The sequence below is a fragment of the Aspergillus glaucus genome, assembly GCF_001890805.1.
Source record: "Aspergillus glaucus CBS 516.65 unplaced genomic scaffold ASPGLscaffold_19, whole genome shotgun sequence".
Classification (NCBI taxonomy): Eukaryota; Fungi; Ascomycota; class Eurotiomycetes; order Eurotiales; family Aspergillaceae; genus Aspergillus; species Aspergillus glaucus.
Genome location: NW_019170471.1, coordinates 394,002 through 409,862, shown reverse-complemented (window position 1 = coordinate 409,862; position 15,861 = coordinate 394,002). Strand labels below are relative to the sequence as shown.

The 15,861-nt window shown below is 50.0% G+C and overlaps 8 protein-coding genes across 8 annotated transcripts; 3 read left to right on the top strand and 5 right to left on the bottom strand.

Moving 5' to 3' along the window:
- Window positions 1-21: 21 nt before the first annotated feature.
- On the bottom strand, window positions 22-1,583 carry ASPGLDRAFT_670987 (isopenicillin N synthase family dioxygenase). The gene is made up of 4 exons (XM_022549092.1): window positions 1,422-1,583; window positions 1,251-1,270; window positions 1,119-1,160; window positions 22-1,072 (listed from the first exon to the last, which is right to left on the bottom strand). Exons 1-4 carry the CDS (start codon window positions 1,450-1,452, stop codon window positions 95-97), a joined length of 1,071 nt encoding a protein of 356 aa, XP_022398113.1. The 5' UTR covers window positions 1,453-1,583; the 3' UTR covers window positions 22-94.
- Window positions 1,347-2,752, top strand: ASPGLDRAFT_60325 (amidohydrolase family protein). Its single transcript, XM_022548429.1, has 2 exons — window positions 1,347-2,380; window positions 2,427-2,752. Exons 1-2 carry the CDS (start codon window positions 1,423-1,425, stop codon window positions 2,588-2,590), a joined length of 1,122 nt encoding a protein of 373 aa, XP_022398112.1. The 5' UTR covers window positions 1,347-1,422; the 3' UTR covers window positions 2,591-2,752.
- On the bottom strand, window positions 2,343-4,367 carry ASPGLDRAFT_670985 (uncharacterized protein). The gene is made up of 3 exons (XM_022549091.1): window positions 4,251-4,367; window positions 3,810-4,205; window positions 2,343-3,760 (listed from the first exon to the last, which is right to left on the bottom strand). Exons 1-3 carry the CDS (start codon window positions 4,354-4,356, stop codon window positions 2,733-2,735), a joined length of 1,530 nt encoding a protein of 509 aa, XP_022398111.1. The 5' UTR covers window positions 4,357-4,367; the 3' UTR covers window positions 2,343-2,732.
- Window positions 4,368-5,036: 669 nt separating this feature from the next.
- ASPGLDRAFT_90885 (putative cell cycle control protein (Cwf23)) lies at window positions 5,037-6,296 on the top strand (the record flags this gene model as incomplete). Its single annotated transcript, XM_022550494.1, has 1 exon — window positions 5,037-6,296. A coding segment is annotated over one exon (1,260 nt), but the record flags the coding sequence as incomplete, so codon positions are not given.
- A 157-nt stretch (window positions 6,297-6,453) lies between these two features.
- On the bottom strand, window positions 6,454-7,785 carry ASPGLDRAFT_132589 (YgfZ/GcvT domain-containing protein; the record flags this gene model as incomplete). Its single annotated transcript, XM_022541127.1, has 1 exon — window positions 6,454-7,785. The coding sequence occupies one exon, from the start codon at window positions 7,783-7,785 to the stop codon at window positions 6,454-6,456; it is 1,332 nt and encodes a 443-aa protein (XP_022398109.1).
- A 55-nt stretch (window positions 7,786-7,840) lies between these two features.
- ASPGLDRAFT_50465 (decapping enzyme complex catalytic subunit DCP2) lies at window positions 7,841-10,952 on the bottom strand. Its single transcript, XM_022547317.1, has 2 exons — window positions 10,677-10,952; window positions 7,841-10,569 (listed from the first exon to the last, which is right to left on the bottom strand). The coding sequence occupies exons 1-2, from the start codon at window positions 10,690-10,692 to the stop codon at window positions 8,093-8,095; spliced, it is 2,493 nt and encodes an 830-aa protein (XP_022398108.1). The 5' UTR covers window positions 10,693-10,952; the 3' UTR covers window positions 7,841-8,092.
- A 217-nt stretch (window positions 10,953-11,169) lies between these two features.
- On the top strand, window positions 11,170-12,808 carry ASPGLDRAFT_50463 (DUF4112 domain-containing protein). The gene is made up of 5 exons (XM_022547316.1): window positions 11,170-11,283; window positions 11,363-11,540; window positions 11,604-11,818; window positions 11,871-12,339; window positions 12,458-12,808. Exons 2-4 carry the CDS (start codon window positions 11,472-11,474, stop codon window positions 12,328-12,330), a joined length of 744 nt encoding a protein of 247 aa, XP_022398107.1. The 5' UTR covers window positions 11,170-11,283; window positions 11,363-11,471; the 3' UTR covers window positions 12,331-12,339; window positions 12,458-12,808.
- A 1,778-nt stretch (window positions 12,809-14,586) lies between these two features.
- ASPGLDRAFT_132662 (uncharacterized protein) lies at window positions 14,587-15,736 on the bottom strand (the record flags this gene model as incomplete). Its single annotated transcript, XM_022541136.1, has 2 exons — window positions 14,587-15,580; window positions 15,651-15,736. 2 exons carry the CDS (start codon window positions 15,734-15,736, stop codon window positions 14,587-14,589), a joined length of 1,080 nt encoding a protein of 359 aa, XP_022398106.1.
- Window positions 15,737-15,861: the final 125 nt, after the last annotated feature.

Here is a 15,861-nt window from a genome sequence, read left to right as displayed (position 1 = left end):
TTCTGAATTGATGTATAAAGTATCTCTCCAAGTATATACGACTTCATGAACAGTCCATTTGACTTTTCGGGATAATTTCATCCCCAAAACAAACTCATATAGTCGCACCCAGCCGTTGAATAAGGTAATCCGAAGCCTTAATGCCCGGATACTTTCTTCCTTTCTGCTCATCATACGTCCCCGGCAGCGCTTCAATAACCTGGTCCATATTTGGATTGCAGAAATAAGCAACACTATACCGTGCAGGATAGTCCTTCTCATCCCCAGCCGACACAGACGCAGGCGGCTCAACAACCCGATGCCGCGTACTCGTGATAGCATCATTAGCCCACCTCGCGAGCAAATCACCCGCATTAACAACAATAGTATCCGGGATCGGAGTAACGTCTACAAACGTTCCCTTCGGACTGCGCACTTGCAACCCGCCCCGAGCGTCCTGAAACAGTAGCGTTATCGAACCATAATCACTATGCTCCCCGGCACGGACTTGTCCCAGTTGTCGCTGGAAGATGTCTTTGGGGACTGGTGGGTAGTGTAACAGACGGAGGATGTTGTCCCCTGCGTCGATGTATTCGTCGAAAAAGTGCTCCGGGAGATTCATGCCCAGGGCGATGGCTTGCATGATTTGCATTTTTAGGGTATTGCAGGTATCGGAGAATGAGAGCATTGTTCGTTTGAAGGACTGTCCTTCTTCGTCAATATGGTCAGGCCATTGGTTCAGTGCGCTGGCTACCCCGTCCTTTCCAATCTCCATTGATTCTTTGAGGTCTGGACTGGTAACTCGCAGGCCTCCAATCCCAGCGGTGTCCTCTAATGGAGCCAGTTTCTCATGTCCTGTTGCGATATACCCGCGGTTGGTTTCAGGACCGGTCCAGCGCAGACTGTCTTTCTGATCCTGCGGTCGAGCGAAGAAACGTGCTGACGAGGCGAATACGTCGGATACAACTGATGGCGGTATTCCGTGGTTTTTCAGATAGAGGAAACCCGAGTTTTTGAATGCGTCGGTCACAGAAAGAGCCACGGAATGCTTTTCTGCTGGCGTGCCGGATAGAAAGGGCGCGAAGTCGATAATCTTGGCTTGTCAGCAATTCTTCAAAGCCAAGTTAGGTAGCACGCACTGGAATCTGTATGTCATCCATATCTACAACTGTAGATGCTGGCTGGTTTGAATCAGTAGTCATGTCGGCGTTGTTCGATACTTCTCGACTCGTTGCAGCAAAACTCGGAAAACGATTTTAGAGAAAACATACTGAGTTATATGTAACACAAGCTAATTTGGCAGAGATAGACCCGTTAGTAGACGCTGGGGACAAACATAGATATGCAAGGATACCTAGCATCCTGCAGCTCAACCCCTCTTTTCCTCGACCTGCTATCATCGGCACTTATTTCTGGTATTCAACAATCACAATAAGACTCACCATGCCATTCATCGTCGATATCCACACCCATGTCTATCCCCAGTCGTACCTGGACATGCTCCGGGCCCGGAAAACCGTCCCCTACATCCACGATCCCTCAACGCCCGACGCTCCCCCGCGCCTTATCATTCTCTCCTCTGACGATGATCCGTCGATTCCTCTCGATCAGCGCGGTCGGCCAGTTGATTCCTCATATTCTGATATCAATGTGAAGTTGGAGTTTATGCGCCGACATGCGATTAATGTTAGCGTTATTTCTCTTGCGAACCCGTGGTTGGATTTCCTCGAGCCCAATCAAGCGCGGACTTGGGCTGAGCGGATTAATGATGATCTCGAAGCGACGTGTGCAAATGCCAATAAAGAAAGTAAAGAAAAGCTCTTTGCTTTCGGTGCTCTCCCGCTGAGTGCTCCCAACACGGACATTGTCGTCGGGGAGGTTGAAAGATTAAAGACACTTCCGCATCTCCGGGGAGTTATCATGGGAATATTAGGACTGGGAAACGGCCTCGACGATGAAAAGTTAGATCCCATTTGGAACGCATTGCAGAACACAGATACTCTTCTTTTCTTGCACCCTCACTACGGCCTCCCAGACGAAGCTTTCGGAGGCCCCGACACCATTAATCGGTACGGTCACGTTCTCCCCCTCGCTTTAGGGTTTCCCCTCGAGACCACCATCGCCGTCACCCGGATGCTGCTCGCAGGTGTATTCGATCGCTTCCCCCGGTTGAAGATCCTACTTGCGCATTCGGGAGGAACGTTTCCTTTCCTTGCTGGGCGGATCGAGAGCTGTATTCGTCATGAACGGAGATTTGTTGCGAATGGCGGCGATTTGCCCGGGCCGCAGAGGAGTGTGTGGGATGTTCTCAATACGAATATTTATCTTGATGCTGTGGTGTATGGGACGGCTGGGTTGAAGGCGGCTGTAGCGGCAGGTGGAAAGGATCGCTTGTTATTCGGTATATCTTTCTCCAAAATATTAATGGGCAACGACTGACTTGACAGGAACCGATCATCCGTTCTTCCCTCCACTTGATTGCAAAGAGAAAGAGGTGTGGCCGAGCGTGGCAACGAACTATGAAGCAATTCAGGATGCGTTTGATACGGACGTTAATGATATCGCCGCTGTCTTGGGAGGGAACGCAGCTCGTATTTTGAATATAAACTAGGTATACAGTTAACCTGTGCTTCTCATAGCTCGTTCAAACATTAGTGTATAGTGTCTGGACATATAGGTAGATCATCAGATCGTGAACAGATTCAATCACATAAACGGAAATGCAAATATAAGCAACGAATGAGACAAACAGTCTAGGCCTTTCGTTCCGTCTTCACCACAATTTCCCATCCTATAAGCCTCCAGACCTCCTGGGTAAACCAGTCAGAAACTGTTTGCTCTGGAACCTGAGCACAAGTGCGCAACCTGTCAAGTTCCAGTGTATCGGGGGCAACAGAACGACGCAGTGCTCCCTGAAAACACTCATCATCTGTGCCGTATATAGCCTGAAGCAGTGTACTCTGAAGACATCCTTTGATCTTGGACGTGAAGTCCCGGGACGATGGAGAGGATGAACTGGTTTCCAAGTGAGCAAGTGCCCTCTCCAATACCCAGATTAGATGCTTGGCTTCCATATTCGCTGCAAAACCCGACTGTTCGCCCAAGCTAACGTCCTTCAGGCCTTGGGGAAGCGGGAGTTTTGCAGAATCGACTCGGAGATCAGGCCGTAATTGCAATTCTTTGAACACAAATAGGCATAGGAGTCTTCCAACGCGGTTCAGCAGAATAAATAGAGCTCCCTCCAGAAGGTCTTGGTGCTCTGCACGGGTTAGATCCAGCGATAGTATCATCGCCCCTAGCAGGCGAGTAATCTGACCAGCTACCTCGTCATCTGCTTTTTGCTGTGCCCGCTTTGACTTTGCGCTTTGCTTCTTGGCTGGTTTCCCGTTTGTCGTGGTAGCCAATGCCTGCTCCGATCTGGCTTTGCAGTGCTGTCCTAGCATTTTCATTGCGGCTTCGTACAGGCAAACGATATGATACGTGACCTGGCCTGCATCAGAAGTGCTCTCCTCTGAAGCAGAAACCTTTCCTAGTGCTTGGTACAGCATCGGGAGCGCACTCTCAACGCCGCTAACCACGGAAGTAACATCAGGATCCTTATTCTGTAGGGTTGTCGTCTTCGACCGGCCGATGGGAATCTTCTTTTCCTGGATTGAACTTATTAAAGCATCCGTTGCTGCTTTTGACAAATTCACGGCAGCTTGGACAACATTCGAGCGATTAGGTCGTTTCTGTAGCGTCGTCTGGAGCGTATAGAAGTGTCTCATGAACGGCCCTGTGACTAGAAGACTCAGCACGGCGAGCCCAAAGCAAAAGACATGAGTACTCACACTCCTCCATATACTTCACCCGATCAAGAACACTACCCTGCCCTCCATCCGTACCTGAGAAACCACCACCACCCTGCGCAGGCATTTGTGTCTTCGCTCGTTTCCGTGCCGTAGCCGCACCAGCAGGATTCTTAGGGTTCGCTTTCCTCTTAGAAGACCCGGGCAGCTGCTCTTCCTCTCCCACATCTCCCTTTTGTGTTTTGGTGAGAAGAGCCGTGTTACGCTGCTCTAGTTCGAAAATGCGGTCGAGTAGTTTGCTCTGTTCTGCTGTGGATCGTTCGTAGGCTTGTTGCCAGAAGGAAACGCTGTCGAAGAATTTGTCCGGTTGGGAGGTGACGGGGTTGTAATTCGAGTCATTGGCGGTCATTATATATGAGCGGATCTGGAGGATATGGTCTAGTCTTGTCAGTATAAATATAACGATGAAAAAGAGATGGTCACCTTTGATGGATAGGTCTGCTGGCTTGTGCTTGACGATGGCCATGGCGAGGGCCAGCTGTGCTGGGGATGGAAGAGAGCCATTGCTCTGGTGTGTGAGGTTGGTCATGAACACAAGGCCTTGGACAGGTCGATGAAGGGCAGAAACTAGAAGATGGGCTGATGCGAGTGAATGAAAGGGAGTTGTCGAGGAGAGTCGAGGGAGGTCATGGGTGATGACCACCAAAATATATTTTCACACTAATAGTCATCACAGCCAACTCTTTTAACTATACTACAACTAAATATAAGACTTTTTACTATACAGATGAAAACATATTGGGATTGTTTAATTCATATATAAATAAACCATTTTCTCTATCAAGTGGTTGTCGGAGCGAGGTATACTGGAGTGCTGGACGTCACCAAATTGCTTTTGACAAGTCTTTCCAGCAGCACTCGATATATGCACTGCTCTATTCAAACAGAAATTATGTAAGTTGAGCTTTCTGACGCTAGTTCTACGTTTGTATAGGGCAAATATTGCACTCCGCTGTCAATATTCCGCCACGCGGAGCTCCAACTTTCTTCCCGCCAACAACAAACCCAGGCACTTCGACTTTGCCTGCAGCCTCTGGAGACGAGCATTTTACTTTAAGACTGATGAATGATCCTTCGGTTATTTCCATTATAAAGTTTCCCTCTTTCTCTCTCTGTTTCCAGCGCATGGGAGAACGCCGCGCCCGGATCTAGCTCTGTCGCCGCCGATAAATCGCATCTCAACTCTTCGATAAGCTATCACCCACCAAAATGGCCTCAAACGACGACCTCAAGGCGCACGCCGCCTCCAACCAAGACTTCTACGCCCTCCTCGACGTCTCTCCTGCCGCCGCCGAGCCAGAAATCCGCCGCGCCTATCGACGCGCCGCGCTAAAATACCACCCCGATAAAATCGCGAACCCGACCCCCGTAGACATCGACAAGTTCCACATCCTCCAAATCGGCTACGATGTCCTTTCAGATCCGTCGGTACGGCAGTTGTATGATAATGCGCGGGAGGCGAGGGAGCGGAAACAGAAGGAGCGGGATATGATGGGGGCGGCGAAGAGGAAGATGAGGGAGGATTTGGAGGCGAGGGAGAGAGCTGGGGCTGCTGCTATGGGGGCGGGTGCGCAGAGGGGGTTGAAGAGGTCTTGGGATATGGATGGTGGGGATACGGAGGAGAAGTTGCAGGCAGAGATTGAGCGGATAGCTGAGGATGGGCGGAGGCGACGGCGCGAAGCTGAAGATCGTCTGAAGAAGGAGCTTGAGGAGGAAGAGAAGATTGTGCAACAAGAGGAAGAAGAGGCGCGACGGGCTGCGGATAGGAGTAACCAGCGGGTTGATCGTTCGCAGGAAGGGGGTACGAACGTCTCCGAACTCGAACGCGCGGTTAAAGTACGATGGTACCGTGAGGGTCGCGGGCTAGAACTGGACAAGGACCGTCTCTCCTCGTTATTCTCCCCATTTGGCACGATCGAGAGTGTCGCGATGCTCAAAGACAAGCGACAACGTATTGGAGACAAGCGCGAGAAAAAGACCGTGGCTACAGGTGTCGTGGTTTTCGCCTCTATCGTCAGCGCCCACGCAGCCGTCTTGGACAGCGAGAAGAGAAGACGCCAGAGCGTGGGACAGACAGACAGTGATTGGGCCATCATGGAGTCAGTGTCCTGGGCATCAGGCGCGCAGCCGGATTTGGGAATGGGAGCAGAACCACGCCCTGCCTCTCCACCACCAGCACAAGAGAAAAAGCCTACATCAGCAAAACCCTCCTTCAATTTCCCCGGGGCAAAAGCAGCCATGTCAGACGGTGCTGCCAAGAAGCCCGGAAAGCCTTCTTTCGCCTCGTTTGGCTCTGCTGCCGCTTCTGCGAATACACCAAAGCCGGCCTTTTCTGAGGAGGCCAAGGCGTCGAGTACACCAAGCATGGAGGAGTTGACATTCATGCGATTAAAGAATGCGCAGCGTGAAAAGGAGCGTAAAGCTCTCGAGGAACAGCTTCTAAAGGAAGATGAGGCTGAGGACGCTGCTGAAGCTGCTGCCGCTGGTAGAACATAGTCTTTAGTTTGCGAATGTTAGTTTGGAGATACCCCTATAGTTACAATTTCTTTGTTCTTTGTCTGAATGAAAAGAGATGGACAAATGTTATTATACAAAGTCGTTATATGTACAGTAATGAGATACACTTTTAATCGTTTCGACGTTCATCTTCCTCTTCTTCCTCTTCCAACTGCTCCACCAGACGCTTTGCCCTGGAACCATCGTCTTCATTTTTACGAGCATTCTGGTTCTTCATTCCAGAGTAAATAAATTCCCTCGTCCAAGGTGGTACGAGCGCCTTCACCTTGACCTCACCCGCGCCAGAAGCACCTTCTTCCTCACCAGTCCACGAGATCTTGAATTCCTGTTCCGGGCTGAATTGCGTGCCTTCTCCGGTAAGCATGATGTCGGTCATCATCTCCAACCGACACAGTGCAAGACCGATGTTTCCAATACCGTGCAGGAATTTTCCTGCACTGCGGCCTCTGCGCGCTCCAGCTTTGGAAAGGTTCGATTCACGCGGTGGCTGAGAGATCGCTGTCGACGGGTCGTACACGGGGGTATCGATAGACGTCACGGTACTGTGATCATCAGTGTATAGCTGGACAGGCACTATCCGCTTCCGCACAACACCCGTGTGATGAGTACGGATTGTGAGCTCCTGGCCGACATAGCAGCCCTTGCGGAAGTCAATTCCCCGCGACATGTCCATGTTGCTTTCCATAGGCAGAGCAGACTCCCGGAGGATCTCGTTTTGTCCTTCCGCTACCCCGTGCATTATCCGGCGCACAATGTAGCTGTCCAGACCAACTTCAGATCCCGTAACCTGGGACTCATCAGGGAGATGATTCCGTAGATCTTCCGCACCCGGGGTCACAATCCGGGAACCAAAACCCGGAGCTCTTGTATCGACACAACCCGCAATCGGCGACGACGGAGAAAATGGAGAGGACGTATCAGTCTCAAGGTTATACGTCGCCCACCGAGGTTCTGCATGGTCCTTCCAAGCTGACCAGACCGTGCGTTCACCGTCTTCCAAACCCCGCAACTTCAACTTCGCCCGTAGCTTATGTTTCTTGAGATGCTTCAAAAGTATCGGCACCTCATTCTTATCCACTTCAATCAGCCACGCCGGGTCATTGGTAGAAGCAGCCTCGCTATCGGTTTTCGGCAACGGGTAAATGAAAGCGTCGTTCAGGATTCGGCCTTGGGAATTGAGGAACGCAGTATAGGATCCGGTGTGACGAGGCGAGTGGTTCGGATCGTTCGTAACTAGCATGTTCTGGGTAATAAGACCCTGGAGGAATGTTGTGCTATCCACCCCGCTAATGGAGATCAGTCCCCGGTTCGTGAGTCGAGTATACCCTGCCCGCGGCGGCGACGGAGGAAGTCGTTCGCGCGGTTGAGGGATTGTCGAAAAGAATCGACCGCGGCTTAAGCAGCGAGCGCATATTGAGTGTGTAGACGTGCCAGGGCGCATCATGGCCGCGGTTGTCGTCAATAATTGAAGGTTGGATGTTGTTGAATCGTAGGGCCCGGTTTACAAATCCAAAATGACATCGACGCACGGGCGGTGTAGTCGGCAGAATAATGTTCAATGACATAAACAACCTCGGAGCAGTACGCGGAGACAGACAGACAAGCCAGCAGTACGGAGTAGCTGTTTGAATAGCTATATACAGAGGTATCATTTTCAAGGAAAAGACTGGACTAATTTGGGATTTCTCGGTAGCTATGTTCAATGTATGGGAGCAGTGATCGGAAACCTGTATATAACATGTCTGGAATTATTTGTTTCCCTTTGCAACTCCTTCCAGAAATCCAAGCAAAAATGCTTTGTTATCCGGCGAAGAAACACGATGGGAAGCTTGCGTCTCCATATCATTCTCCGAGGGTGTACCACGCCGAGAGACAGGTGCCCCAACACTGGGAGCAATGCTGGGCGAGAGCGGGCTAATAGCAGATGAGCTTGATGGCTTCGCGGCCGAAGTTTGGATATTAACCGGCCCCGGTGATGGACTGCCCGAAGCATCCGACTTCTTTCCAAAAAGAGACAAAAGCGCCTCCCGCTGCGCAGCCGTCTGGCTTGGTCGACGGTCGACATGGACTGGAGGCTCCATTCCTTGCTCGCGTTGGTCAGGTTCAAGGGCAGCTTTAGGCCGAAGGGCTATATCAATTTCGCTTCCAGTTCTTTCGGTACGACGCAGGATTTGCGGTTGAAATGGCTTCCGTGGTTCGGTTTGCTTTGCCTTGCTGGCACGAGACTGAGAAGGTGTCCGTGAGCCCGGGGGCGGCGTTGAGGACTGGTCTCTCTTTGCGCTTTGTGGCCTGGCTAATATAGTGATCGGTGAAGAAAGAGGCTGTGTTTGTGGCTGCCGGTCTTTATGAGCCTTCCGGTTTGTTCCGTTCTGCATTCTCCTGGCCGCTGGTTTCGCAATCCCTTCAAATTGTGGCATATTCAAAGGTCCTGATATAGTGGCTGAGGTCTGGCCTTCACTATTGAAGCCCTTGCCAGCATTAGGGGAGCGCTGGTTAGGTCGCTGCAGAATTTGTTTTCTGGTTGGTGGTGTCGAATCAGCGGCCAGTTCTACCGGCACCGGCGCGGAAGTAGCAGGAACTGGAGAGCCCCTCAACAAGTTCAACAATTGGTCTTGGTGTTGCGACGGCTTGCGTCCCTGAACTGGGTTTTGTCCGGCTCCTGGGGCTATAGTTGCGCTTGAGGTTTGGGGGGTCTTGGGAGTTTCGTTTTTGAATACGTTCAGCAACGCCAAGGAATGACTGGTAAGCTTAGGTGGCGGCAACTTGCTTGCCGGCGGTATAGATGCGCCCTTAATCTGAGGAGGCTGACCTGGATGCGAGAATTCAGGATCACCGGTTTTCTGGTACGGGGCAGCTGCCGGTCTTTGCGGAGGAATAGTGTGCAGAGGTTCTTCTCTGTACGACGGTACGGGAGGTTGTGGTGCAGAGAAAGGCGGAAGGCCTTGGAATCCAGTTGAAGGGCCAATATGAGTCGTAGGTGGGAACTGATGGTCCAGCGGACGCTGTGGAATGGGTTGATTGGCGGCTGGCACATTCACAGCATGCTGTAGATGAGGCGGTACCATCCCGGGGAACAGCGGCGGCAAATTCTGTGGTAAAGATGCAGATTGCTCAGCATACTGTGTCTGCCGGGGAAGATCAGGAAAGACGTCCGGAAGCGGGAAACGCTGAGATAGTGCTTCCGGAGGAACGGTTTGCTCATTCATTAGAGCCCGCTTAGCAGGCTCTTCAGAAGAGCCACCCTTCAAAAGTTGTAACAAAGCATTGGACTTGGGATCGGCTGTAGGTTTCTGTGATGGCTGAGCAGATAATTGATTGGGCACGTTGTTTATATTCAAGAGACGTTTGAGATGAGCGGATGCATCTCCAGAAGGTGCAACTTCGGGCAAATCACTTGGGGCAGCCATTTCAACGGATGCCTGTACAGGAGTAATGGTGCTGGCGATCTGGGCAGCTTCGTCCATCAGCTCTGCTGCTCTATGGCCAACATGATTCTTTGCGTCGATCTTCTTCTGGTGCGCAATCCATTTCTTGAGCGGGTGCATAAAAGGCGCAACCATGTAGAATTTATTTGCATTGGCAACCGCGAAGCCTTGATCATGTTGCTTGCTCTTCTTCAGTGTGGGCAGTTCCGACAGCTTATACCACTCGATCTTGCTAATTTCCTTCCTGGTCCGAGGTTCAAAGTAAGCACCACGCGGTACCCCACGGAATACATACAGCCTCATGTGCTGCTCTCGCATGGTGATCTCGATGAACTTGACATCCTTCTCGTCTTTGACCAGTTCAGCTTCCCCCACATCGAACCCGGTTTCCTCGTAGACTTCTCGAATAGCGCAGTCTAAATCCTTCTCATCCTTGTTAATTTTACCTCTGGGAAAACTCCAATTGGCACCTTTCTTCCAACCCTTGACCAAAACGACCTCATCCATTTCTTCGTTCAGCATGATCGCTCCTCGAACAGGAACACGAGTCTTGTAGGCCAAGAACTCCGAGAACGCCGTGATATGATGGTAGTGGGACCATTGTGACATGAGTGGACAATGTTGGAAGATTCGGAGAGCGAACGCTTTCAGTGACAAGGAGGGGAGGGCCGGATCCAACGGCCGAATGAAGTCTTCGTAGAACCATTGCGCTTCCTCCACCTGAAAACATATCCGTTCGACAGACTCGAGCTCCTCATGAGGCAGGTTTATAATGAATCGGACACACAGGTCATCTAGCCCTATTATTGACCAGGCACTCAGTTAACATCACCTCCCACCTCCAACGTCCTTGGGCCGCCAAGAAGCCGGCTTGGGCGGGGGCCAAGGACGACACGGCATCACTCACAGTCTTCTAACTGCATTTTTGTTTCTGTCAGACTCTGAAACGTCTTTTAGCATTTCAACGCGGTCGACGGATAGGAGGAGATGGTGCGGAGAGACGACACGCAGCGATGATGCAGCTTCAAGGAAGGGTGCTTGGAAAGCGCCACCCCTGAAGTGTACAGCCTCAAAAAATGTCTGCGACTGATATCAATAGAAAGTGCAGTGAAGAGTCTGATTCGAGCAAACAAAACAATATCAGGTTGAGTTGGTGTCCAACAACCAGGAAGATCAGATAATGGGAAGAGCCCGAAAGAGGAGCTGCTGAGCTGGTGAGCGGCAAACAGGTTGTCCGTGTGGCACAGTTGCCCAATCACATGGCACCAAGCCATCATCAGCCACAGATGGTCAGATCAGAGTGCCACATCGTGGCTGTGATGTGGAATGTGGCTAGTGAGAATTGACGAAACGTGGGATGACGTCGAGCCCTTGAAGATCAACCATGGGATGCAACAAATAACCTGTCTTTCCCCTACACTTTTTTGCCCTGTTTCTATTCTAGCAATTGGCCCATATAACCCCTCCACCGCAGCGCCAACAAGCTTCAGTTTTCCACTGTGGCGATTTCTATGGTGAGCCAGGCGCCTATTGAAACGATTTCCCCTTATTTAGGTCTAGTACGAGTGCTAACCCAAGCGATGGTATATATAGAACCCTTGAACACTCAACCCAAACTTTTTGAATAACCACCTTGATCTGAACACAACTCTCTGAGAAGGGATCCTCGTTTTTATTGTTTCCCACAATTCGATAAGCGACCATGTCACTCTGGGGTGTACTTGGTAAAAGAGTGTTGGCGGAATCGGCAAGGAACCATTTTGGCCAAGAGGTAAGACACCTCTATCTATTCCTGGAGACTATATACGTTGGCTAACGAGAATTATGCTTCCAGGACCCGTACTTCGAAGAGGTCCCGGCTTCACGCTTGAACCGCGCAATCGGAAAAAAGACTCAGAAGCGACGAAAGGCCGCCCCGCCTGGACTGTCGGACAATGACGCTAAAGTCCTCACGCAGGTCAAGCGCAGAGCATACAGGCTGGATTATTGCCTTTTCAATTTGTGTGGAATCCAATTCGGTTGGAGCAGTGTAATCGCACTGATTCCTGTGTAAGTTCAACCCCAGGAACCCAATGCCTCTTCCCTCGCTAATGTGTTACAGCATCGGAGATATAGTCGATACCCTGTTCGCCTTGATGGTTGTGAAGTCTTGCGGCAATATTGATGGAGGTTTACCGAGCTCCCTTCACGCGAAGATGATATCCAACGTTATTATCGACTTCGTCATCGGCCTTGTTCCATTTGTGGGAGACCTTGCAGACGCGATGTACAAGTGCAACTCGCGTAACGCCGTCATTCTGGAAAAGCATCTGCGGCAGAAGGGAAAGAAGAATGCCAAGAACCAGAGGGGTCAACAAGATATGAGTCTGCCCGAAGAATGGGACAAATACGATAATGGCACAACGGGTGATCACCCAAACCGTGGAGACCAGGAGTACGGCACCGTTGAAACTCCTGCTGAACCTCAACGAGCGAGACATCCGCAGAGGAGTCGCTCGCAAGGCCGCTGGTTTGGTGGATCTAAAAACAGGGAAGGCGATATCGAGCATGGTGCTGCTTGAATGGCAAAGGTATCTCGGCTAGTTGTAATCTACTTCACGAACACTTATTTACTGAACTTTTCGGAGGCGTTTCATATTTGTCTGTTTCCGTTTATACCCACATTCACTAATATTGGATTCTATATAGAACTTGTCATGAATTGAATTTTTATCCTTCCAAACCAAACACATGGCAATAGTCATGCTTTTGACGGCTTTTCGCAACTCATTCACTTCAGTTAACTTGTAGGAGTAGATTATGTGTAGCCTTTTCACATAAATCTCGTCCGTGCCATGTTCTAGCCACAAAACTCTTGCTTTTGGGGAGATGAAGACGTTCTTGGCATTTTCACTCGAAGACTACCCACCAATGAAGACGCCGAATCTCTTCCTTGGAGGTTCAAATAGAAACGAACCTGAGCGGACCGTTTCGAGTAAATGCTGCCTACCTTGTCGAACAGGTCCCTATCATCGCGTCAGAAATTGAAATCCGGGTCCAAAGTAGCCAAAGAACAGTACCTCTCGTTCCAGACGGTTTGCTGCCCGCTCTGTTGCTAAGTGAGCCCCGGGGACCCAGTTTTATTGTGCACAGAATCACCTCGAAAACGCAAGAAGCTTGCAACGCCATTACACAGAGCATTCCCTTCCGAGACTACATCGAGTCAGATGGGAATGAACAATCACGAAAAACCGGTACATTCAATTCCATACTGAGGCACCAATTAGCTGTTAGTGAGCAACTCGAAGATGGATAGTACAGATGGCACTCTAAACGCCAGTTTGATTGAGTTCCTTAACGCACTCACAGAGTCGATCACTCACAAAAAACACTGGTAATCTCTGGGCATATTACTTTAACGGATCAATTGCCCCCTTGGATTAAAGTCCATGATAAACAAGCCACTTCAGGACATGGGCACCACTCAGATAATCAAAACTCTGATTGAGTGCAAGAAGGGCCAGTGAGACCACTATCCGCAAGTCGAAATGCAGGAGGTAGCACAAATGGTTGCGTGGATAAAGGAGCACCCTAATATCGATGATCTAGCATCTGTAGTAAAACCCAAGTTGAACATGGGACCGACATTATCTGACCACTACAGACGGATGACTGTATCTGGAGACCCAGAAGGGGTTTCCTGTCGTTTCGAATACAGCCAGCAGTGGGCAGATAATTGCACCTGAGATTTGACGATATTTCAACCGGATCAGCCATTTCTCTCCTCAAAAAAAGTGCCGGATATAGTTATGTTCTTGAAAGCATTTGTGCTGCTGAGCTGAGGGCATTGTAAACCCTGACATCCCAAAAGTCCCAGGAATGCAACATAATGTGCGCCTCCAATTTTGGCAGCCTGTGGGGGTCAAGGCACTAATGACTTCAAGAAGAATCCCCTATTGATTGGGGACATTGAAGGTGATGCGATTGGATTAAAAAAAAACATGGCAGAGAGAATTGGCAAGTTGTTGTTGTCCGAAACGGACTTGTGACTGTTTCTATCTACCTCAATTCTACGAGAGGCCTCAGAACATGTGTTTTTGACAAACCCCATAAGAACCGTTGAGATCTGACATGTGTTCTTCTATGTCTACATACGGAATTAACTATATACTCCGCTTACTAATCTGGCCACATTTTGAAAACCACAAAAGGCAGACGGTAATCATTAGTTCATCTTGGATGATTCTTTATTTCTCTGAGAAGAAACACATTCACAATGGGACATGCATGTTTTATGTGTCGACGCCGGAAAGCACAATGTCTTGTACAACAGCAATGTTAACAATTGACTTTTGAGAGGATGATAGACTGCAATGACAGCCATACTCGCAGCCTGCGTTCTCGGAGAATGTGGGTTATTCTGGTCGAGTTCCTGTGAGGGATCCTACTATTTCCAGAGCTAGACGTGTTGCAGGCAGTAGCCAGACTGGATTGTTTGAATTGAAAGATCTTTGTCAAAGACAGCCACCAAGCCGACTAATAAGCTCTGATCAGGGGTCTTCTTCCTGGGGGCGACTGCCGTGAAGATCCCCAGCAACCTCGATGTATTGAGTTAACTTCGAGTACGATCCCCGGGCAAAACATGCCATTGGGTGCGTATTCTACCCAAGGTTTCTGTTGTAGAACGGTAGAGTCGTTGGACTTGGTAGACGAATGTATATCGATGACTTCAATCATGAAAAGTCTGGTTGGCACAGGGACGCTTGTGTCCCATATCATATTTCATTTCGTTTCATTTCTTGGTGCATCTTCAGAAAGATACCGGCGTTCGCACCAAATCAGCAAGCCAAATCGGGGCGAGATCTAGCGCAGGCATAGCAAAACTCGCTTTGCTTTTCTGAGTCTCCCATAAAAGCGTCACAAAATGCGCATCGCCGGGCCCCAGCAGACACTGCTGCTGGTTGAAGCTTGTTGGCGGTCCTCGTCACATTTGCCATAACACCAGGGTATTTCTCGCCGTGAGTTTGGACGTACCGCATCATCAGCTCATCAATCGACAGGTTCTTGGTGAGTGTGTTCTCTGATGGTGGCTCGTCCGGTATGATGATAGCCATAAGTTCCGGAATGAGATTAGCATAGCTGTGCAGCTCTGTTTGGAACAGATCTCGCAGCGGGAAATTAAATTCGAGGCCTGACGGTGACTTGCCATCAGAAACCTGCCATGTCAATGCAGAGCCACGCCCCTTGGCGACATTAGCAAGGGTCTTCGCCGCCAGGCGACTGTCCGAATCACCCCATAAGATCGCATCGCAGTTCAATTCCTTCGCGTAAGCGACAACCAATCTGTTCAACAAGATCTGGTCGACATCGGCCTTCGCAGTTGCCGTTGCGATAGACGCGCGGAAAGCATCCAGGCGCTCTTTATAAGATAGAGAGGCATCGTCCACAAACCCTTCTCCGGCGAACTGTGTCATAACGTCTTGTATAGTCGGTTCGTATTCGTAAATACTATGGAACGGGAGCATTTTGTACGAGTGTCTTGGGAAGTTTTTGTGGAGAAGATCGAAGCGTTGTCCGGCGGAAGCGCTCGAGGGAGAGATACTCGACGGTTCGATGACCAGCACATGAAGCTCGAAGCCCACCATAGGGTATGGTTTGGAAAGCTGACGCTCCAACTGGGCATTCATAGCATGCAGCATCACCGAGGAAGAAAGGCCAAACGAGAGGGGAAGCAACAGCTTATACGGTTGACCTTTCGGTACGGATTTGGGGCGGCGGTAGTTCTCGATGCGCCGGAGGACCTTGAGGCTCACATATCGTTCATAACACGGCCTATTTGAAGTAAGATTTCATATTAGCAACTGCCTTAGTCCCATCCGGGATTTGTAGAAATGCGACATACTTGCACAGGCGGCGGGACCGTACGTCCACCACAAATTCAGCGTCGCCACAGTCCACGCACGGGTTTTTCAGTTCTTTCGCAGGCATTTTGGGACTGTAATAATCGATAATAAGCAGTGGTTATGCCTGGTGCTGCTGTTAGTATAATTGCCCCTCGTCGAAAACGGAAAAAAAAGAGGCAGAATTTCGTGCCGCTGATCGGGGGCTTAGAT